Genomic DNA, 22,049 nt, shown 5'->3' on the forward strand with positions numbered 1-22,049 from the left:
CTAGCATCTACACGGTGGCATTGGCAAAGTGTTGAGGTCTGGCAGCTGTGATCGTGGGGCCGTGTCCTGGAGCTGGTTCCCAAAGAACTTCCTTTTGGAGCCCAGTTTATATAGTGACATTTGAGTTCTCTTAGCTGCACCTTACCCAGTTATTACACTAAAATGTTACTCACCAACCCTAACATGGTGTAACAACATTTTCTAACCAATCCTACCCCACCGCCTGAATTTACACCCAGCAACATTAATTATGTAACAGACAGAACCGGACAGACAAACAATGGGGGGTGGGGACCATCCTGACAGAACAATGAAGAAATGCGGATTTCACAACCACAGCCATTGTCAGACGCAGTTTTCTTCAGCCCTCTTAAGATCTGGCTCTTTATCTGGTGATGGTGGGGGCCATTCGGCCGGGATCTCCTTCCTAACAGCCTGTGACATTGTTTTAATGTCATTTAGATGGAATGTGGGGCTGTGACTTCCTGCTGCTCGGCTGCTCTTTCACTTGGGCTGCAGACAAGGCCTGGTCCTTACAGCTGCCTCCCCTGCCGAGGCTCAGCTGCTGCCCTCTGTGGGTCCATGTGGCTCCTGGAGACTTTGAAGGCCTCCTGTGCCTGCAGCTCACGGTATCCCAGGCCCTTCACAGGGGTCACACTGCCCCTCACCTGGGCGACGGAGCAGCCACCGGTGCACTCAAGGCTGCACGGACAGAAAGCCCCCCCCATGCACCCCTGCCCCTGCTGCAGTCTAGTTCAGACATGTCACACCAGCTGACAGCATGTGCAGGAGCTGCTGGAGCCCTGCACTAGGGGATCCTCCCTACAGACCTTGCAGAAGGATGAAGGTGATTCTAACAAGAACCTGCAGCTTTTGAACCTGGGACATTCAGATCTGTAGCACAACCCCTGCTATTTGCACTAAAGGAGTGACCTCATTTCCTGCCACCAGCAGTAGGCTGCTATCCACCAGTGGCCCAGCCACTAGCGGGGAAGGTGACACATTTTGCCAGGCTGTCTGGAGCCTGGCGAGAGGTCCTGAGCTGACACAGAGGGGCTGGTTCTTTTGCAATATGAAAACCAACCAGCGTTGTTCGTGTTGCAGAGGAATGCAGCACAGGGAGAGATGGGTTTATCGGCCTCCCTGAGTAACAGAAGAAATGCTTCGATGAAGGGCTGGGTGGAATCCTCTCCCTGTCCTGGCACAGTGTTTCTGTCACGAATGAGCAAGTCAGAAGAAAGCAGGGTGCACCCGCCGGCCCGGGGCATGTGGTGGGAGGATGCTCAGGAAGACAGGGATCCAACCAGCAGCAAGGATCCTGCAATGCAGGGGATTTCCTCAGCGCTGGCCAGCTGGGGGGTGTAGGGGGTGTAGCTGGCTCATGTTCCACACAGATGATGTGGGGCTGGAAGAGAGGCGCTCACTGGCCTGTCAATGACCCCACGCCTGGAGCTGGGGGAGGGCTAGCTCTGACATCCCCTCCCCTCTAGCTCAGCACTGCCTGTCACAGACCAGACAATTGTGTCAAGGCCTAGACCTGCCCCTCAGGGTCTGTCTGCAGATGGGAGGAGCCTCCCAGCCCAGGAGCTGGCAGGGCTGGTGCACGGAGTCTTGGAGGCCAGGGGCCTGCCCATGTGGGCCTGTGTGAACCTTTGGGTTCGGCCCACCAAGGGACTGGAGCATAGACTGGGCCCTGTGGATCCCTGGCAGTGCCCACCAGGGGAAATCTGCCACTGCTACCAGCCACAGGCAACACACGTGCTCCCCACTGGGCTCCTTCCCTCGGCAGGCCAGCAGTTCACAAGCCCCATCGTGTTACACTGGAGCACCCAGCCCCTGCAGCATGCGCCCATCCACTGGCTTCTCCTCAGTCCCACCCTCTCCGCAGCACACTCACGGGTCTGTTGTAAAACCAAATGGAAGTTTATTTAGCAGAGCTTGAGTTAAGGATTCAGACAAAGGCCAGTCAAAGGATTTAGAGACAGGTTACAGGTAAAAGCCAAACCTATCAGGCAGTCTAGAGCCTGCGCTCATTAACAAGTCCTCTCAGGCACTGGCAGGAAACGCTAACCAGACTGTGGTGGGCTGGGTTTTACTCACCGAAGGAAAGAGGACCCAATCTCATTGTGCTGGCCTGGGGCTGGATGTAGGGCTGGGCTCACTACTGCAGGCTGCAGTGAAGGGGTGAGATATTTTTGAGTACATGGGAGTGATGGGTGAATTCTACATCCTCATGCTTCAGGGCAAATGAAAGCAGCAGCTGGGGTCAGGAAGGCCTGTCCTTGCCTCACACCTCTCCTGGGAGGTAGCTGGACAGTGAGGCACAGGAGAGAGACAAAGGGGGAGGGAATATCTTTTACTGGACCAACTTCTGCTGGAACAACGCTTCCTCAGCTCTCGTCCACTCACGCCCCTTCTCTACCTACGCTACATTGATGACATCTTCATCATCTGGACCCATGGGAAGGAGACTCTGGAAAAATTCCACCACGATTTCAACAGCTTCCACCCCACCATCAACCTCAGCCTGGACCAATCTACACGGGAGGTCCACTTTCTTGACACCACGGTGCAAATAAGTGATGGTCACATTAACACCACCCTATATCGAAAACCTACCGACCGCTATGCCTATCTTTATGCCTCCAGCTTCCATCCCGGACACATCACACGATCCATTGTCTACAGCCAAGCACTGAGGTACAACCGCATCTGCTCTAACCCCTCAGACAGAGACCAACACCTACAAAATCTCCACCAAGCATTCTCAAAACTACAATACCCGCACGAGGAAATAAGGAAACAGATCAACAGAGCCAGACGTGTACCCAGAAGCCTCCTACTGCAAGACAAACCCAAGAAAGAAACCAACAGGACTCCACTGGCCATCACATACAGCCCCCAGCTAAAACCCCTCCAACGCATCATCAAGGATCTACAACCCATCCTGGACAATGATCCCACACTTTCACAGGCCTTGGGTGGCAGGCCAGTCCTTGCCCACAGACAACCTGCCAACCTGAAACATATTCTCACCAGTAACTGCACACCGCACCATAATAACTCTAGCTCAGGAACCAATCCATGCAACAAACCTCGATGCCAACTCTGCCCACATATCTACACCAGCGACACCACCACAGGACCTAATCAGATCAGCCACACCATCACCGGTTCATTCACCTGCACATCCACCAATGTAATATACGCCATCATATGCCAGCAATGCCCCTCTGCTATGTACATTGGCCAAACTGGACAGTCTCTACAGAAAAGGATAAATGGACACAAATCAGACATTAGGAATGGCAATATACAAAAACCTGTAGGAGAACACTTCAACCTCCCTGGCCACACTATTGCAGACCTTAAGGTGGCCATCCTGCAGCAAAAAAACGTCAGGACCAGACTTCAAAGAGAAACTGCTGAGCTTCAGTTCATCTGCAAATTTGACACCATCAGCTCAGGATTGAACAAAGACTGTGAATGGCTTGCCAACTACAGAACCAGTTTCTCCTCTCTTGGTTTTCACACCTCAACTGCTAGAACAGGGCCTCATCCTCCCTGATTGAACTGACCTCGTTATCTCTAGCTTGCTTGCTAGCATATGTATACCTGCCCCTGGAAATTTCCACTACATGCATCTGAGGAAGTGGGTATTCACCCACGAAAGCTCATGCTCCAAAACGTCTGTTAGTCTATAAGGTGCCACAGGATTCTTTGCTGCTTTTACAGATCCAGACTAACACGGCTACCCCTCTGATACTCAACTTCTGCTGGTGAGAGAAGTGTGCGTGCTTCCCAAGGAAGAGCCCCGTGTTGATGGAAAGCCCGTCTCTCACCCCAGAAATCGGTGCAATAAAAGATATGATGTCACCCGCCCTGTCTCTCCCATGTCCCGAGACCCACAGGGCCACACCACCGCACACCACAGGTACACAGCCGGGTGGAGGGGATTTATGCCTTTCTCTGAAGAATCAGGCTTTGGCCACTCAGATGCAGTGGTGGGGTGAGGGATATGAGGCGCAGGGGTGGGGCTGAGGACGCCCAGTGAGGCTGGAGATGCCCGGAGTTGTGATGGGACTGGGGACGCCTGAAGGGGCTGGGGATGCCTAGTGGGGCTGGGGACACCCAGCAGAGCTGGGGACACCCGGAGTTACAGTGGGGCTGGGGACACTCAGTGGAGCTGGGGATGCCCGGAGTTATGGTGGGGCTGGGGACACCCAGCGGAGCAGGGGATGCCCAGAGTTACAATGGGGTTGGGGATGCCCGGCGGAGCTGGGGATGCCTGGAGCTGTGATGGGGCTGGGGCTGCCCGGTGGAGCTGGGGATGCCCAGCATTGTGATGGGGCTGGGGACACCTGGAGCTGTGATGGGGCTGGGGACGCCCCGCGGAGCTGGGGACTTCCGGAGCTGTGATGGGGCTGGGGACGCCCAGCGTTGTGATGGGGCTGGGGATGCCCTGTGGAGCTGTGATGGGGCTGGGGATGCCCAGTGGGGCTGGGGACGCCCAGTTGGGCTGAGGGCACCCGGCGGGGCTAGGGACACCCGTTGTGGTGGCAGGGCTGGGGCTGCCCAGTGGGGCTGGGGACACCCGGAGTTACAGTGGGGCAGGGGACGCCCTGTGGAGCTGTGATGGGGCTGCGGATGTCTAGTGGGGCTGGGGACACCTGGAGCTGTGATGCGGTGGGGGACGCCCTGCGGAGCTGTGATGGGGCGGGGGACGCCCCGCGGAGCTGTGATGGGGCTGAGGATGCCCAGTGGGGCTAGGGACGCCCGGAGCTGTGATGGGGCTGGGGACGCCTGGAGCTGTGATGGGGCGGGGGACGCCCTGTGGAGCTGTGATGGGGCTGGGGACGCCCGGAGCTGTGATGGGGCTGGGGACGCCTGGAGCTGTGATGGGGCGGGGGACGCCCTGTGGAGCTGTGATGGGGCTGGGGACGCCTGGAGCTGTGATGGGGCGGGGGACGCCCTGTGGAGCTGTGATGGGGCTGGGGACGCCTGGAGCTGTGATGGGACAGGGGACGCCCTGCGGAGCTGTGATGGAGCTGTGGACGCCCGGAGTTACAGTGGGGCTGGGGACGCCTGGAGCTGTGATGGGGCTGGGGACGCCCGGAGCTGTGATGGGGCGGGGGACACCCGGAGTTACAGTGGGGCTGGGGATGCCCGGCGGAGCTGGGGTTGCCTGGAGCTGTGATGGGGCTGGGGCTGCCCGGTGGAGCTGGGGATGCCCAGCATTGTGATGGGGCTGGGGACACCTGGAGCTGTGATGGGGCTGGGGACGCCCCGCGGAGCTGCGGACTTCCGGAGCTGTGATGGGGCTGGGGACGCCCAGCGTTGTGATGGGGCTGGGGATGCCCTGTGGAGCTGTGATGGGGCTGGGGATGCCCAGTGGGGCTAGGGACGCCCGGAGCTGTGATGGGGCTGGGGACGCCCGGAGTTACAGTGGGGCTGGGGACGCCCGGCGGAGCTGGGGACCCCGGAGACGCGCTTGGGCCTGTAAGTGGAAGCGGCAGCCCCCGGGGCTCTGTCCGCACCCCGCAGCTGGACGGGGACGCGCGGCCCGGAACTCTCCCTGCGCCCCACCGAGCGCGCCCGGGCCCCGCAGGCAGCGAGAGGCCAGGCCGGGTGAGACGCTGTGCGGAGCCTGCCCCTCGCAGGGAGCCGCCGGCACGTCCCGGCCGGGCGGGGCGGGGCCGGGCCGAGGGCGGGGCGGGCGCCCGGCGCAGGAAGGACCGTTAGGCGCCAGATGTTTGGCAGCCGAGCGCAGAGGAAGTGGCTGCCGGGACGCAGGGCCGGGGAGCGGCCCGAGGCCCCAGCGCTGCCGCCATGCCCCCGCCCGCGCCCCCCGCCGCGCCGCCGCCCGGCCCGCTGAGCCTGCACCGGCCCTTCCTGCGCAGCCCGCTGGCCCCGCTGCGCCTGGGGCAGCTGCTCCTGGGCGCCGCCTGCTGGGGGACGGTGGCGGCCCACAAGTACGAGGGGGCGGCGCACTTCGCGCTCTTCGCCGCCGTGCTGGCCTGGCTGCTGGCGCTGGCGGTCACCGGGCTCAGCCTGCTGGGGCGCTGGGCGCTGGTGCCGCTGCTGGGCGCCCGCTGGCTGCTGGCCAACGCGGCGCAGGACCTGCTGCTGGGCGCCGGGCTGTACGCGGCGGCCGCGGGCGTCATGGGCCACAAGGCGGAGCGCCACAGCTACTGCAACCTGCCCGGCTACAGCCAGCCCTGCCTGTACCGCGCCTACCTGGCCGCCGCCGCCTGCGCCGCCCTGGCCGCCGCCCTGCACCTGCTCTCGGGCCTCTACTGCCTGGCGCGCCGCTGCCGGGGCCACCGCGACATCGTCTGAGCGCCGCCCGGGGCCCGGCGGGGACGGAGCCCCCCACGCAGACGGACGGATCCTCTCTGCCCCTGCTGGAGACTGAGCGCCCTGCCCCGCGCCTGGGACTGAGCGCCCCGGACAGACGGACGGACAGAGCTCTCTGCCCCCTCCAGGGACTGAGCGCCCCCGGACAGACGGACGGACAGAGCCCCCTCTGCCCCCTCCAGGGACCAAGTGCCCCCGGACAGACGGACGGACAGAGCCCCCTCCGCCCCCTCCAGGGACCAAGTGCTCCCGGACAGACGGACGGACAGAGCCCCCTCTGCCCCCTCCAGGGACTGAGCGCCCCCGGACAGACGGACGGACAGAGCTCTCTGCCCCCTCCAGGGACCAAGTGCCCCCGGACAAACAGAGCCCTCTGCCCCCCGCCAGGGACTGAACGTCCCCAGACAGACGGACGGACAGAGCTCTCTGCCCCCTCCAGGGACCAAGTGCCCCCGGACAGACGGACGGACAGAGCCCCCTCTGCCCCCTCCAGGGACCAAGTGCCCCCGGACAGACGGACGGACAGAGCCCCCTCTGCCCCCTCCAGGGACTGAGCGCCCCCGGACAGACGGACGGACAGAGCCCTCTGCCCCCCGCCAGGGACCGAACGCCCCCAGACAGACGGACGGACAGAGCCCTCTGCCCCCCGCCAGGGACTGAACGCCCCCAGACAGACGGACGGACAGAGCCCTCTGCCCCCCGCCAGGGACTGAACGCCCCCAGACAGATGGACGGACAGAGCCCTCTGCCTCCCGCCAGGGACCAAGTGCCCCCGGACAGATGGACAGACAGAGCCCTCTGCCCCCCGCCAGGGACCGAGCGCCCCCAGACAGACGGACGGACAGAGCCCTCTTCCTCCCGCCAGGGACCGAGTGCCCCCGGACAGACAGACGGATGGACAGATCCCCCTGCCAGAGACTGAGCGCCCCCGGACAGACGGACGGACAGAGCCCCCTCTGCCCCCTCCAGGGACCAAGTGCCCCCGGACAGACAGAGCCCTCTGCCCCCTGCCAGGGACTGAACGCCCCCAGACAGATGGACGGACAGAGCCCTCTGCCTCCCGCCAGGGACCGAGTGCCCCCGGACAGATGGACAGACAGAGCCCTCTGCCCCCCGCTGGGGACCGAGTGCCCCCGGACAGACAGACGGACGGACGGAGCCCCCTGCCAGGGACTGAGCGCCCCCGGACAGGCAGACAGACAGCCCCCTGCCAGAGACTGAGTGACCCCAGACAGACAGGCGGATGGACAGACCTCTCCCCGCCTGACAGCTCCCCTAGCCAGTCAGGGACCTGCAACCCCTAGACAAAGGCCTCCCTTCCCTCCCCGGAGGACGGACGGACAGACACAGGCTATCCTCAGCCAAAGAACCCAAACCCTGATCGCCCGAAGGTGGGGCTGCCAGCCCTCGGGCTCCCCCCTTCTGGCTCTTACAGGTGGGTGCTGGCTCTGGGTCTCTGCTCACTTGCTCCCCGGGGGCTGCTGGACTGTGGGGCTGGGACAGGAGGGAGCAGGCCCCCATGGCTGTCATGGGAGGGGAGGGGAGAGTTCTGGGCCAGGGCCAGGGACAGCTCTGGCACCCCAGGAACCACTCCTAGCACCCATTGCCCAGCCAGGATGAGCATCCCAGCATCAGCACCTCCCCAGGCCAGAAATGCCCAGGGAGAAGCCCTGATCTATGAGAACCGACTGCCCAGAGACCCCCCGTTCTGGGGGGGGGGGACCTCTCTCAGGGGCTGGGCCCTCACTCTCCCCTGCCCCCACATGCAGCCCCTGCTCCTGCCCCATCTGTTCAGGGACAGAACTATGCCCCTAGCCCCAGATACGGTCCCCACCTAGGCTGGGCGGATGGCATGTGGCGGGAAGGGGAGTCCAGTGCCAGCCCAGAGCCACCACCCCTCCCTCGGCCCTGCCCAGAGAGTGGGGCCCCAGCAGGGCAATACCATTGCTCATTGCTGCTGCCCATTCCCAGCCCTGACTCATGGGTGGGGGAGGAGGGAGCGGGGGCTGAGCCACGCAAGATGTTCGAGGCCTGGGTATGTCAGGGTAGCCTGGGAGCCCTCCTCAGCTCAGCCTCCTGCTCATGGGTGTCTCTCTCCATAGTGCCGCCTTCTTTGCAGGGGGCATGCAGCCCCTGACAAGCTGTAGACAGGGATCGCCGCTCCTGCCAGGGAAATGCAGCTACCTCTGGGGTGGCGCGCAGCAGTTGTTTAATCGCTGTGCAGCCGGTGAGGACAGGAAGTGAAAGACACTGTGCCCAATTGAAGTTGCAGGGTGGGACGGATTTGAGGTTGGTGGAATTTAGCCCAATAAGGAAATTCAAGGGAAGGACAGGCAGGTTTCATAACCAAGCACAGACCTCTCCAAGACGGCTCCACTTTGGAAGATCCCCTGCACAGGGTTCCACCAGCAGGGCAAGCCTGGCCTGTGCTGCTTGGGGCACAAGGGAAGTGTTGGCCTCCCTGCTCCGCGGGCTGATTCCACAAGTGGTGACTCAGGGCCGCGCCCCCGGTCCCTGGGCAGCGGCTGTGCCAAGGCCATTCTGGGCAGCGCAGAGGAGCCCCAGTGCCTTCGATTTTTTACAGACTTCCACCCTAGTGCCATCGATCCCTGCGCTGTTCTTGCCTCCGGAGCTGGGCAGGCGTGACTTGCTGTGAAGGAGGCACAGAACGACACTGGAGATGCAGCGGCTGGGGGCTGTGCCCTGTTTCAGGAAAGTGCCTTTCACCCCAGCGACCTCCAGAGCTCTGCGCAAAGGCAGAGGGAGCCAGAGGGTGGATCAGCCTGGTCTGGGGCCCCCCACCCGAAAGCTGACAGCTTGGGGAACTTGACCGGCTCCAGCACATCCTGGGAAACCCCCAGCTCTGGCTCCTCTCCTGACCCCTCCTCCAGCCAGGAGGCCCCGGGGATGGACTGGCTGCGAGGGCTGGAACGGGGCTGCCAGTCAGGCCTGGAGGAAAGCTCCACTTTGGATGGAATCGTGCTGGGAAATTCATCTTTGGAGATTGCGCTGAGCCCAGCCCCAGGCTGCTCGGCACCCTCCAGGCCCTCTGGGAAAGGCCAGTGGCTGCAGGCTCCTGGACACCGAAGAAGCAGTGGCAGAAGCCGAGGGCAGATGACGCGGTGGAGCTGAGGGAGGGAGTTGAACCCGGAGGTGAGAGCTCTGTAGTGCTGGGCCTGGTAGGGGACGTGGGCTCCCCTGGAATCTCAGCCTGCTATGGGAGCTGAATGTCAGTCGTGCCACAGGCAGGATGTGGCCGTGTACTGGCACAGAGAGTCTGAGGGCTGGAGCCGCCAGTGCCCCACATCAGGGTGAGCCCCCACCTGGGAACAGGGCTCTTCTGGGCCTGGCCTGGCCGGGGTCTGTGCAGCATCCAGGGCAGGGCCAGCCGGGCCCGTGGGGCTCAGCTCCCCTGCAGCCTTTATCCGGCTGGGGCTCAGCTCAAACTCTCCCTGTGTGCTCTGAGCTGCAGGGCACAGGGGATTGGGAAGGGGCTACCTGCCCTGGCCTCACGGCCTTACACGGGGCTTCGATGTCCCCAGGTAGTACACAGTCTCGTTGGCAGTGCCCCCTTAATGTGCCAGGTCCGAGGCTCTGCTTTGCCCAAGGGGGAGCTGCATACTCTGAGACAGGGTCCTCAGGCTGCAGCGCCCTGGTCTCCAAGTGGTGCTCCAGAAAGTGCAGACCCCAGGAGATAGTCTCCCCTTGGCAACCCTGAACACTTCTCCTGTGAGCTGCATGTGTCCATTCCAGCTGAAGCAGTGAGGCCTTTCTGAGCTGGGGCAAGGCCCTGGGCACTTCTGGCCAGGTGACTCTACACCTTCATGGGGGTGAGACAACAGAGAACAAAGGGCAAGGCTGAGGGGGCCTTTCTGACCCCTGGCAGCAGGGTTAACCCTTTGCTGCCTGTTTGGATTTGAGGGCCAGGACCCCTACCCAGGGGAAAGCCCGCAGGCAGCACAAGGATTGCACGTGGCCTCTGGCTGTCGTTCTTGGGGTCCCAACACCCCATCATTTATGTCAATGGCAGGAGCCACGACCCATCGGTGCCCTGACAAACAGGCAGCGGGGGCTGGGGGCAGAGCTGGGACTGGGGGGTGGAGGTTGGGGTTTGGGACTGTGGCTGGGGCTTGGCTGCTCAGCTCCTGACTTTGTTTCCCTTGCAGTTTGCTGAGGAGCCTGCTCCGTGGCTCCCGTACACAGGGCCTGGTGCTGAGACCTCCGGAGGCTGCCCTGGGCTGGAGGGAGCAGGCGAGGAGCCCAGGAGGGACTGGAGAGCCGCAGCCTCTGCTCATGGAGAGCCCAGCAGCCCCATGCTGCTGTGGGAGAGGACATGGACTGGGCAGATGTGTCCCTGCCCTGTATAGCCAGGCTCGCTCCCTGTGTGCGGTGGACGGGCCCAGTGCTGCCTGGTGCCCGCCTGCCTCGTGCTCAGGCTGTGCCATGTTGCTCACGAATGGCCAAGCCCCAGCGCACTGGAGAGCCGCGGGCCTCCACCTACTACTGTCTTGCTGCCCTGTCTTTTCCCCAGGCATGTCCTGCACGGTGCCCTTGCCTCCCAGCTGTGCCCCATCCCTGCCTTGGGGAGATCCCACCCGTCAGCACAGGACGTGCCACAGGCACCAGCCAGGCAGTCCTCTCCGGTGCCTGCAGATCTTTCCCATCCTCCCTGCCACCTGCAGCTCTGCGCATGGCCCCAGGGCCTGCTCTGCATGGCTGGGGCAGGAGCTGGCCCCGCTATGTGACAGGGAGGGGCTCTGTCCCTGGCGTGTTTCCCAGGCCCCTGCCTGTTTGACTCGTGGGCCCAGCTGTACCCAGATCTCTGTTGTTTGCTGCGGATTCACCTCCCTAAATAAAGGGTTGCTGGTACGAGCTGGGGCTGTCTGTGTTGGGGTTTCGTGTCCAGGGTCGGGCGAGGGAGAGGGGCTGGGAGAGTCACACGGGGGGTGCTCTGGGCAGGGGTTTCCCAGGAGCCTCAGGCCCATCACATTCCAACCATGCATCAGAGAGGTCTCAGACCTGCCCCCCCTCCAGCCCCACTGGGACCCCTGGCCCCTCAGCTCCGTCCTGGGGCTGAACATGCCCTGCCCTAGCAAGGGGGCCCTGCTGACCCTGACTGCCACAGCATGGTGTGGGATTGGGGGTCTGGCTGGGAGCTGGGCTCAGATTGTTGCTGAGGATCCCCATGACCCTCCAGGACCCAGCACAGCTGCTGGAGTCTGATGGCTGGGGCTGGGGCTGGGGCTAGCAAAGGGGCAGCGTCTCCTGTGCCACGCTCGGTGCAGCCCCCTGTGATCTCTGATTCCTCACAGCTGAGCCCAAGCTGTGCCGTGTGTCCCGGGGGGTTGACAGCCTCACCTCGGCTTCACCAGCCAACTCCCACCCCCCGCCCCTTACGGCTGCCCCGTGTCAGTGCGCTGGCTGGGCTGGGTACCAGGGGCCCCTGCGGACACTGCAGCCTGCATTTGCTTCTTGGGGCCCCAGGCTGGGCTCCCCGAGAGCTGGCATGACTTGCCGAGGGCTCATGCAGGCCTGGTTTTATGCACTGGCCTCCTCGCCCCCGGCAGCTGAGCTCACGGGAGGCCAGGGCTCCCTGCCCCCACCCCACCTGCAGGACCAGAGCAGGGGAGCAGCCTCACCTCCCCAGACACCCTCCCCCGGCAGCATGGGGCTATCAGCCCAGGCCAGCCCCCACCACAAGGGCCTGCACCTGCGCCTGGGGAAGGCTGGCCCAGCGGGGCAGGCATAGGAAGCCTGCCAGACATCCCAGCAGGAGCGTGGCACAGCGGCGGCATTACCGAGCGCTCCCGGGCCAGCGGCATGGCCGCAGCGATGCCAAAGCAGGCCAAGCCCTGGCCAGGCCCCGTTCCCAGCCCCGCATGCCGGGACAGCCCATCTCTCCCAGTCCCAGTAGCGCCCTGAGCATCTCTCCGGGACTTTCCCCACGGCCTGGCTCAGCCCAGCGGCCTTGCTGTCTGCGTGGGGCCCCAGCTGCAGGGGTGGCTCCCACTTGGGGCTGGCCAGGCTGCTGGGGGGGCCTGTGACGTCTGCTTTGCCAGGCACCGAGAACAAGGCTGCAGTGAGGCAGCCAGAGCAGGACGGAGCCAAGTGGCCGTGTTCCACAGGCCCAGCACTTCCTGCCCTGGCTGCTGCTGAATGGGCTCCCTGTTTGCCGGGGGTGGGGGCAGGGGCAGGCTGCTGGGAGCTTGGGCACACGCTTGTGCTCCAGGAGGGGTGAGCACAGCCGGGGGAGGGGGCCCCAGGGGTGTGCCAGCTGGGCACTGGCAGAGCTGGGGCAGAGGAGGGGGGGAAGCTGGCCAAAGTCAGTGGCTGGAGTGCAAGGTCCCAGGGCCCACCATGTGCATGTGTGTGTGTGTGTTCGCACGTGTGTGTGTGGGGGGGTGTGATGCCTGCCAGGAGGTTGTTACAGGGGCAGCAATTTGCCCAGCCCCCCATCTGTTCTGGGGGTCAGGGTGATGGCAGTGCCCACCTAGGGCTGGGATTGCAGAGAAGTCCAGGTCCGGGGCAGGGACTGACCCGTGTGGCCTGGATGGTCGCCTGCCCTCTCACTGCAGAACCAGCTGCCTGTCACTCAAATCTCTCTGTGCCCAGACAAAACTACACAGGATCTTTTCAGGGGGCAAGACAAAGATGCCACATTTATTATGATAATTTGATTTATGACCAATAACTAATATCTTAATCCTTATACACACACATTATACCTAATACCTACACACACATTCACACACACACACATCCATCAGATGTTCTCCAGCTGCTGCATAGTTACCAGTCCTGGACATAGCTTGAGTTCGTGGCTTGAGTTTGCAGCTTGGGTTCGTAGCTTGTGGCGGTAACTGGCCAGGAAAGCCGGGCACAAGGACCAGCTGGGCTCTGTTGGGCCTGCCCCGATGCCCTTCCATGTTGGCAGCAGAATGTTACCCTCCAAAGTCTCCCATCTCACCCATCCTTTTTGTAGGTTTTAGTTTGAATCCAGAGTCTACAGGTCTTGCTGTGTCACGCTGCCTCTGGGTTTGGTGAGTCATCACCCATCAATTGCAGGCCTGACTTTCAGCCTCTGTCCTAGCTTTGATCTTCCTTCTATTGTACCTTTTCTGTTTAGGGTGGACACTGCTTACTTTGTTAGGGCTCTTGTCTGCATCTTCAGCCGGTGGGGTTTGAACTTTATTTCATCAGGACAGGCTGGAGCTGGAGGTTGATTCCATCATACATACATACCTCAGTCACACATCTAACCTAAACTAATAAGATTACAGCAGGGTTTGCAAAAATGAAGGTTGGAGGAAGCTTTTACAAAATGGAGTGAGTGTTTTAAAATGGGGTTTGGATTATAATATGGCAAAGAGTGAACAGAAGTTACAATATAGACAAGTGTAGTGGATGGCAACCAGTGAACAGAAGTTACAATGTAGGCAAGTGTAGTGAATGGTGAACAGAAGTTACATGAATAAAGTGAACAATTAAAAACAATTTCATTGATCAGTTCTACACATGTCCTGGGGGTGCCTCCAGGGCCCCTGGGTGACGATCCTGCACTAGCTGTCTGAATGCCCATGTGCACAGAGGGAGCTGGGTGCAGGGTGGAGCATCCCCTGGCCACTGGGCTTCCCCTTCAGCTTGGTAGCTCCCTGCCCAGCACGGGGGCCTGCTCGAACAGCTTCCCTCCTGCAGTGAGGCTGGCAGGAGCCCAGCTCAGAGGCTCTCTTAGGAATCTGTTCTCGCTGGGGGTGGAGGGGTGATTAGAGCTGTAGACACACAAAGCCTCCCTGGGAAGAGGACTGGCCATGTGTGGCACAGTGCTGCTCACCCAGGGGGGAGGGCAGCTGGGCCTGGGCACAGGGCCTGGCTCTCCCCCAGCACCTCATGGAGCTGTTTCAGCTGTTCATGGTGGCTGTGAAATGCTCCCCCCAGGTGCTTAAGAGCCTTTGGTGAGGAACCTTGTCAAAGGCTTTCTGAAAGTCCAAGTACACAATATCCACTGGGTCATCCTTCACATGCTTGTTGATCCCCTCAAAGAATTCTAGTAGACTGGTGAGGCATGATTTCCATTTACAAAAAACATGTTGACTCTAGGGCTGTCGATTAATCATAGTTAACTCAAAAAATTAATTGTGATTAAAAAAATAATCACTATTAATCACACTGTTAAACAATAGAATACAAATTGAAATTTATTATATATTTTTGGATGTTTTTCTACATTTTCAAATATATTGATTTCTATTACAACACAGAATACAAAGTGTACAGTGCTCACACTATATTATTTTTTATTACTATTTTCACAGTAAAAATTATAAATAAAAGAAATAGTATTTTTCAATTTACCTCATACAAGTACTGTAGTGCAATGTCTTTATGGTGAAAGTGTAACTTACAAATGTAGATTTTTTTTACATAACTGCTCTCAAAACCAAAACTATGTAAAACTTTAGGGCCTACAAGTCCACTCAGTCCTACTTCTTGTTCAGCCAATTGCTAAGATAAACAACTTTGTTCACATTCACAGGAAATAATGCTGCCTGCTTCTAATTTACCATGTCACCTGAAAGTGAGAACAGGCGTTCGCATAGCACTTTTGTAGCCTGCGTTGCAAGGTATTTATGTGCCAGATATGCTAAACATTCATATGCTTCTTCATGCTTTGGCCACCATTGCAGAGGACACGCTTCCATGCTGATCACGCTCGTTAAAAACAATGTGTTAATGAAATTTATGACTGAACTCCTTGGAGGAGAATTGTATGTGTCCTGCTCTGTTTTACCAGCATTCTGCCATATATTTCATGTTATAGCAGTCTCGGATGATGACCCAGCACATGTTCATTTTAAGAACAATTTCACTGCAGGTTTGACAAAACGCAAATAAGGTATCGATGTGAGATTTTGAAAGATAGCTATAGCACTTGATCCAAGATTTAAGAATCTGAAGTGCTGTCCAAAATCTGAGAGGGACGAGGTGTGGTGCACGCTTTCAGAAGTCTTAAAAGACCAGTACTCTGATGTGGAAACTACAGAACCTGAACCACTAAAAAAAAAATTAAAAAAAAAATCAACCTTCTGCTGGTGGCATCTGACTCAGATGATGAAAATGAATATGCGTCGGTCCACACGGCTTTGGATTGTTATCGAGCAGAACCCGTCATCAGCATGGACGCATGTTCCCTGGAATGGTGGTTGAAACATAAAGGGAGATATGAATCTTTAGCCCATCTGGTGCCATGTGAACACCTGTTCTCACTTTCAGGTGACATTGTAAAGAAGAAGCAGGTCCCATTATCTCCTGCAAATTGTAACCACACTTGTTTGTCTGAGCAAGTGGCTGAAGTAGGACTGTGTGGACTTGTTGGCTCTAAAGTTTTACATTGTTTTATTTTTGAATTCACTTATTTGTTTGTGCATAATTTGACATTTACAAGTTAAAGTTTCATGATAAAGAGATTGCACTAAAGTACTTGTAGGAGGTGAATTGAAAAATACTATTTCTATTGTATTTTACAGTGCAAATATTTGTATTAAAAATAAATATAAAGTGAGCACATCCAAAAATATTTAAATAAGTGGTATTTATTATTAACAGTGCAATTAATCACGATTAATTTTTTTAATCGCTTGACAGCCCTAGTTTCAGCCAGTTTGCCTGATACTGAAGTCAGGCTCACTGGCCTGTAATTGCTGGGATCACCTCTGGAGACTTTCTGAAAAATTGGCATTACATTAGCTATCTGCCAGGCACCTGGTACAGAGGCTGATTTAAGCAATAGGTTGCAAACCAGTTAATAGTTCTGCAATTTCACATTTGAGTTGCTTCAGATCTCTTGGGTGATACCATCTGGTCCTGGTGGCTTATTACTGTTTAGTTTATCAATTTGTTCCAACTTCCAAAATCTCCTCTAATGAAACCTCAGTCTGGGACAGTTCCTCATGTCACCTAAACAGAATGGCTCAGGTGTGGGAATCTCCCTCACATCCTCTGCCGTGAAGACCAAAGCAAAGAATTCATTTAGTTTCTCCACAATGGCCTTGTCTTCTTAGAGTGCTCCTTTAGCATCTCGAGCGCCCAGCAGTTCTTTGTCAGGCTTCTGGCTTCTGAAGTACTTAATGTTTTTTTGAGTCTTTTGCTAGTTGCTCTTCAAACTCTGTCGCCTGCCATATTCTACTTTTAAAACTATCATTAGATGTCTGGAACACCGCTAGAAAGTCCTTGCTTAGCACAGAACCCAGAAAGTTACAGCATTAATGGCCCATTCTGGTGTCTACCCTTGGCTCCTGCTCGGTCACTCTGTGTTCAAATTCCCCGGCCTGTCCCATCTGGCCCCTCCTCAGCCCTTTGTCCAGCTGGTCACACCCGACTGGCTTCCTGCGGGGGGGGTGCTCCATGGTCCATAGCTGCTAGGTACCAAATGTGCCCCAGTGATTGGATTTGCCATTGTCTTCATCAGGGGTCGGCAAACTTTCAGAAGTGCTGTGCCAAGTCTCCATTTATTCATTCTAATTTAAGGTTTCGCGTGCTGGTAATACATCGTAATGTTTTTAGAAGGTCTCTCTCTACAAGTCTATATATTATATAACTAAACTAGTGTTGTATTGTAAAATAAACAAGGTTTCAAAATGTTTAAGAAGCTTCATTTAAAATTAAATTAAAATGTTGATCTTACGCTGCCGGCCCGCTCAGCCCGCTGCTGGTCTGGGGTTCTGTTCACCTAGGCCGGCAGCGGGCTGAGTGGAGCCTGTGGCCGGGACCCTGGCTGGCAAGGCTCTGGCAGCCAGAACCCAAGAATGGCAGCGGGTTGTGCTGGGCCGTCGGCTGGGACCCCAGACCGGCAGTGGGCTGAGCAGCTGAGCCTACTGCCGCTCAGGGGTTCCATCCGCCAGCTCCTGCCAGCCGGGATCCCGGCTGCCGGATCAGCTCACCCCACTCCCGGTCTGGGGTCCTGGCCCTGTGTCACAGAGTCCCCGGGCGATGCTCTGGAACTGCTCCCCACAAAGCCAGACAGGACTTTGGGGAGCCTCCTCTCCCTTGGAGCAGACTGTCTGCAGGGCAAGAAGCTCACACGGCTTCACCTCTTGGGTCTCTCCTTGGAGCATTCAGCATCCTCTGCCCCTCCGTGCGCTTCCCACAGCGAGCCCGCCCCGGCGGGGTCCTGGGGAAGCCACAGGGTCCTGCACCCCCACTTCGCAGTCAGACGTGACTCTCAGCCAGCCAGTAACACAGAGGCTTATTTAGACGACAGGAACACAGTCCAAAACAGGTCTTGCCGGTACAGACAATGGGACCTCTTTAGTTAGGTCCATCTGGGGCCCCAGGGAGGCCACCGCCCCGCTGGGAGGCCTGAGCCTTCTCAGGGCTCCCCTCCATTTTCCAGCCGGGTCCCAAAACTACCAACTCCCCTCCAGCCCCTCCTCTCTGGGCTGTGTCTCTTTCCCGGGCCAGGAGGCCACCTGATCTCTCTGTCTCCAACACCTTCAGCATCCCCTTGCAGGAGGGAAGGGCCTGGCCATTAGTTGCTAGGCGACAGAGGGTCAGCCAGAAACTGAGGCCCCCCCACAGTATTCAGAGGGAACATTAAAACCAGTCCCGCTTTGTCACACCCCGCCCACATACAGTGGGTACCTACCTTCTCCCTGGTGCTGGCCAGTCTCTTCTTCTCTCCGCACTGAGCCAGGGCTGGGGGTGAAGGGTCTGCCCAGGAGCTAGAATGAGGGAGGGGGATCAGGGTTGGGGCAGGAGGTTTGGGTGTGGGGCACTTACCTGGGCAGCTCCCATTTGATGCGAGGGGTGCAGGTGGGAATGTGAGAAGGGATGCAGGAGCTCCCGTTTGGTGCTCGGGGGAGGGGGGGGATGTGGCGGTGCATGGGGTGTGGGTTGGGTATGTCAGGGGGTGCAAGAGTCAGGGCAGAGGGCTGGGGGCATGTGAGCGGGTGCAGCTGTCAGGGCGGGGGAGGCTGGATATGTGTGGGGGTGCCAAAGTCAGGGCTAGGGTTGTGGGGGTGTGTGTGAAGGAGTCAAGCAGAGGGCAGGGTGTGTATGAGGGAGGTACACGGCTCAGGGCAGGGGCCTGGAGGGGGTGCAGGGAGGGGGGTCAGGGCTCAGGGCAGAGGGCTGGGTGACTGCCCTCCTAAGAATTCCCAACTCCCTCGCTCCTTGTCCCCTGATTACCCCTTCCTGGGACTCCTGCCCCTAACTGCCCCCCAGGACTCCACCTCCTATCTAAGTCTCCCTGCTCCTTGTCCCTTGACTGGACCCTACCCCTACCTGTCCCCTGACTGCCTCGATCCTTATCCACAACCCTGACCCCAGACAGACCCCTGAGACTCCATGCCTATCCAACCACTCCCCGCCCCGACAGGACCCCCAGAACTCCCGACACATTCAACCCCCCCAGCTCCTTGTCCCCTGACCACCCCCTCTGGAGACCCCCACCCTAACTGCCTCCCCAGGACCCTCCTTGCTCCCTGTCCCCTATCCACCCCCTGCCCCCTGACATACTCCAGGACTCCCATGCCCCATCCAACCCCCCATGCTCTCTGACTGCCCCCTCCAGAGACCTCCCCACCACTAATCACCACCCCCCTGGGATCTCACCCCCCCATCCAACCCACCCTGCCCTCTGTCCCCTGACTGCCCGACCCCTTATCCAACCCCCCCAGCCTCGGACCCCTTACCATGAGGCTCCAAGCAGAGCCAGATACGCTGCCTGGCGGGAGCGTGCAGCCCCGCCCCGGACAGCGCTGTGCGTGCGGTGGCAGGGCTCTAGGGGAGGGGGCTGGCAGCTTGCTGAGCTCAGCTGGGTGCTCCAGCCTGGGAGTGCGGATCCCGCGGCTTGCTGCGCCGGGAGAGTGGGGCCATTTGCCCACCCCGTGCGTATGGCTATGCTTCTGCTCCCTGCCCCCGTGGGGGGAGCGGAGGGCAGAGGAGACTGGGCCAGGATGGATTTTTAATGGCACACTGGAGTCCTGGCAGGCAGCAGCGTGTCATTAAAAATGGGCTCTCATGCCGTCTTTGGCACGCGTGCCATAGATTGCCAACCCCTGGTCTTCATGGATCCTCCATTGACCTGGGCCCCCAAACCAGAGACAGCCAGGTGGCATTCCCACCTCTGTTGTAGCCTGCCTGGCAGTCCGAGACTAAATTGTCTCTTTCCAGCACCTAGTCATCCATGCAGCAACTAGGGGAAACTGAGGCACACCCAATTTTCATACAGAATAATACAGAAAATTTCCGCTCCATCACAACAACATAATAATTTGCTATTATATAATAATTAAATAATTATAATAAATAATTTGTCACCACTTAGTTATCTGCCTGCGTGTGAGGTAATTGAACAGGACTCTTTCTACCTTGACTTTATCAACTTACATCCTCTCTTCACTGGGATATAGAGAATCCCTATGATTAGATCTCTCCTAAGGGATGTCTCTTTCCGGACTGTGCGCTCCTCCATGCCTGTTGGCTTTCCCCAGGCCTTAGTTTAAAAACTGCTCTATGACCTTTTCATTTTTACATGCCAGCAATCTGACTCTGTTTTGGTTTTGGTGGAGCCCGTTCTTCCTGCATAGGGTCGTCTTTTCCCAAAAGGTTTCCCTATTCCTAATAAACCTAAATCCCTCCTCCCCAAACCATCATCTGATCCCCCCACTGAGACCCTGCAGCTCTGCCTGGCTGGCTCGCCCTACATGTGGAACTGGACAAAGGGAAAATGAGAGATCTCTGGGCCTGCCTGAGGGCCCCTCCCTGTGGGGGGCCAGCCCTAGCCCCCTTCCCCACAGGCACCTGGAACGGTGGACCAGCCTGAGGACCCCCCATCACTCAGGGCTGGGCTGAGCCCCCTTCCAACTGCCCACAATCCCACTCCCCACTGTGGCCTCCTTCTCCCCCGCCTGGTGGTTCGAGCCCCAACTCTGCCTGCCCACTCATGGAGCTGCCTGAGGCCGCCCCCGCAACGCTGGGCTGCCACTGTCACTCATGTCCCCTGCATGTTCCTCTGCGCCCCGCTCGGGGTCCCACCCCACTTTTTTAGCAAAACTGGGCATTTGTCCCGTTTATTCTTGCCAACTGATCATCAGTTGGCAAGAACAAACAGGACAAATGCCCAGTTTGTCAAAAGAGTCGGGATGGCTGGGATAGGGCCTAAAAGAGGGATTGTTCCGGCCAAAATGGGACGTGTGGTCACCCTAAGCATTCAGAGAATGGTGCCATGGGTATCCTGGCCTTTCGCCTCCCTTCAAAGGCTCCAGGATCCAAGGGCGTAACGGCCCCAGCCCCTGAGCTCCCCTCGAGGTGGGGAGCTGCAGAGGTGCCCGTCGCTGGGCTGTAACCGGCATGAATGGCCTGTGCAGCTCCTGGCGTAGCTGCTGACAGGCAGTGCCATGGGTCAGGGCAGCAGAGGGCTCAGCAAGGGGTCCCATGTCCTGCCCCCAAGCCAGCGTCAGGGGCTCCCAGCGATGACCCCACACGTCTGCAGAGCCGCCCCATCTCCTGCAGACATGGCCTGGGCATCCCGCTGGATGCTGCTTGGTCCCTGGGAGCAGCATGGAGCCAGGGCCCGTCTAGCACCCTGCCAGGGCCTCATGGGTGCCCCCAAGCCGGCCCCACAACGCAGCTGGGTGTGGGGGGCTGGGGGCGGGGCCTGACTGGGCAGTGGGCGGGGCCGGGCTGGGGGCGGGGCCTGGCCGCTCTTGGGGGCGCCAGGGGTGGGACCGGGCGGTGGGGGCGGGGCAGGGTAGGGGGCGGGTCCAGTTAATGGAGGCGGGGCCTGGCTGGGCATTTGGGGGCGGGGCCGGGCCCTGGGGTCTGGCCGGGGCCTTCCGCGGCCGCAGCCATGGGCGGGGCCTCCTGCCAAGACCCGCCCCCGCACTCCCGATTGGCTGTCGCGGGAAATGGGCCAGTCCTGGGATCACGTGCGGAGGAAGCGGCGCTGCCAGTGCGGGCCCCGGCCCGGAAGCGGACGCTGCGGGCCCGGCAGGGGGGCTCCGGGTAGGTGGGAGACACCCCCCCCCGCGTCCGGGAGCCCGAGCCGGGCTGGCGGGGGCTGCGGGTCAGGAGTGAGGGGCACCGGCAGGGCCGGGCCGGGCCGGGCTGGCGGGGGCTGCGGGTCGGGAGTGAGGGGCACCGGCAGGGCCGGGCCGGGCCGGGCTGGCGGGGGCTGCGGGTCGGGAGTGAGCGGCACCGGCAGGGCTCTGGCATGTTGGGTGCCGGCGGGTTCGTCCCATGGCGGGGGTGACGCGATGTGGGACCCTGGGCCCCCGAGGCGCGGAGGGCGCCGGCACCTGCTCTCGTCTCCAGCCCGCGGAGCAGCGCCCGCTCGGGCGCGGGGCTCGGCCATGGCGGGGGAGGCTCCTGTCCCCGGCTGCTGGTCGCCTCACGGGAGGGGGCTGCCAGGAGCCCGGGCCCCTCTGCCCCTCAGCCCGGTGGGGCGAGCTGGCTGCCCCAGGCCACGGCCTCCTCTGGAGGGGGCTCCCCCCGTGGGGGGCCGGTGGGGGACCCGTCCTGCCCCAGAGCCCCCCGGCCCCTGAGCGCCCCCCCACCCCATAGGGCAGCGCCTCCACCCCCGGCCCTTGAGCACCCCCCCCACCCCTAGGGCAGCGCCGCCCCCCCCCAGGGCAGCGCCTCCCCCGCCCTGGCCCCTGAGCGCCCCCGACCCCTAGGGCAGCGCTTCCCCCCTC

At 59.8% G+C, this 22,049-nt stretch overlaps 1 protein-coding gene and 2 long non-coding RNA genes across 4 annotated transcripts; 2 read left to right on the forward strand and 1 right to left on the reverse strand.

Annotated features, from left to right (window-relative positions):
• The first annotated feature begins 5,694 nt into the window (after positions 1-5,694).
• On the forward strand, positions 5,695-6,461 carry MARVELD1 (MARVEL domain containing 1). The gene has a single exon (XM_050960508.1). The coding sequence runs from the start codon at positions 5,830-5,832 to the stop codon at positions 6,337-6,339; it is 510 nt and encodes a 169-aa protein (XP_050816465.1). The 5' UTR covers positions 5,695-5,829; the 3' UTR covers positions 6,340-6,461.
• A 175-nt stretch (positions 6,462-6,636) lies between these two features.
• Positions 6,637-7,483, reverse strand: LOC127054393 (uncharacterized). Of its 2 annotated transcripts, none has more exons than XR_007775236.1 (3): positions 7,403-7,483; positions 6,878-6,941; positions 6,637-6,682 (listed from the first exon to the last, which is right to left on the reverse strand). It is a non-coding gene; the product is annotated as an uncharacterized LOC127054393 (long non-coding RNA). The 2 variants fall into 2 exon arrangements; XR_007775235.1 differs by lacking the exon at positions 7,403-7,483 and adding an exon at positions 7,201-7,320.
• A 62-nt stretch (positions 7,484-7,545) lies between these two features.
• Positions 7,546-11,229, forward strand: LOC127054392 (uncharacterized). Its single transcript, XR_007775234.1, has 2 exons — positions 7,546-9,510; positions 10,524-11,229. It is a non-coding gene; the product is annotated as an uncharacterized LOC127054392 (long non-coding RNA).
• Positions 11,230-22,049: the final 10,820 nt, after the last annotated feature.

The sequence above is a fragment of the Gopherus flavomarginatus genome, chromosome 6, assembly GCF_025201925.1.
Source record: "Gopherus flavomarginatus isolate rGopFla2 chromosome 6, rGopFla2.mat.asm, whole genome shotgun sequence".
NCBI classification, from domain to species: Eukaryota; Metazoa; Chordata; order Testudines; family Testudinidae; genus Gopherus; species Gopherus flavomarginatus.

Excerpts from the sequence above, each read along its gene's own strand:
- MARVELD1 (XM_050960508.1), top strand. The coding sequence starts at position 5,830 with ATGCCCCCGCCCGCGCCCCCCGCCGCGCCGCCGCCCGGCCCGCTGAGC.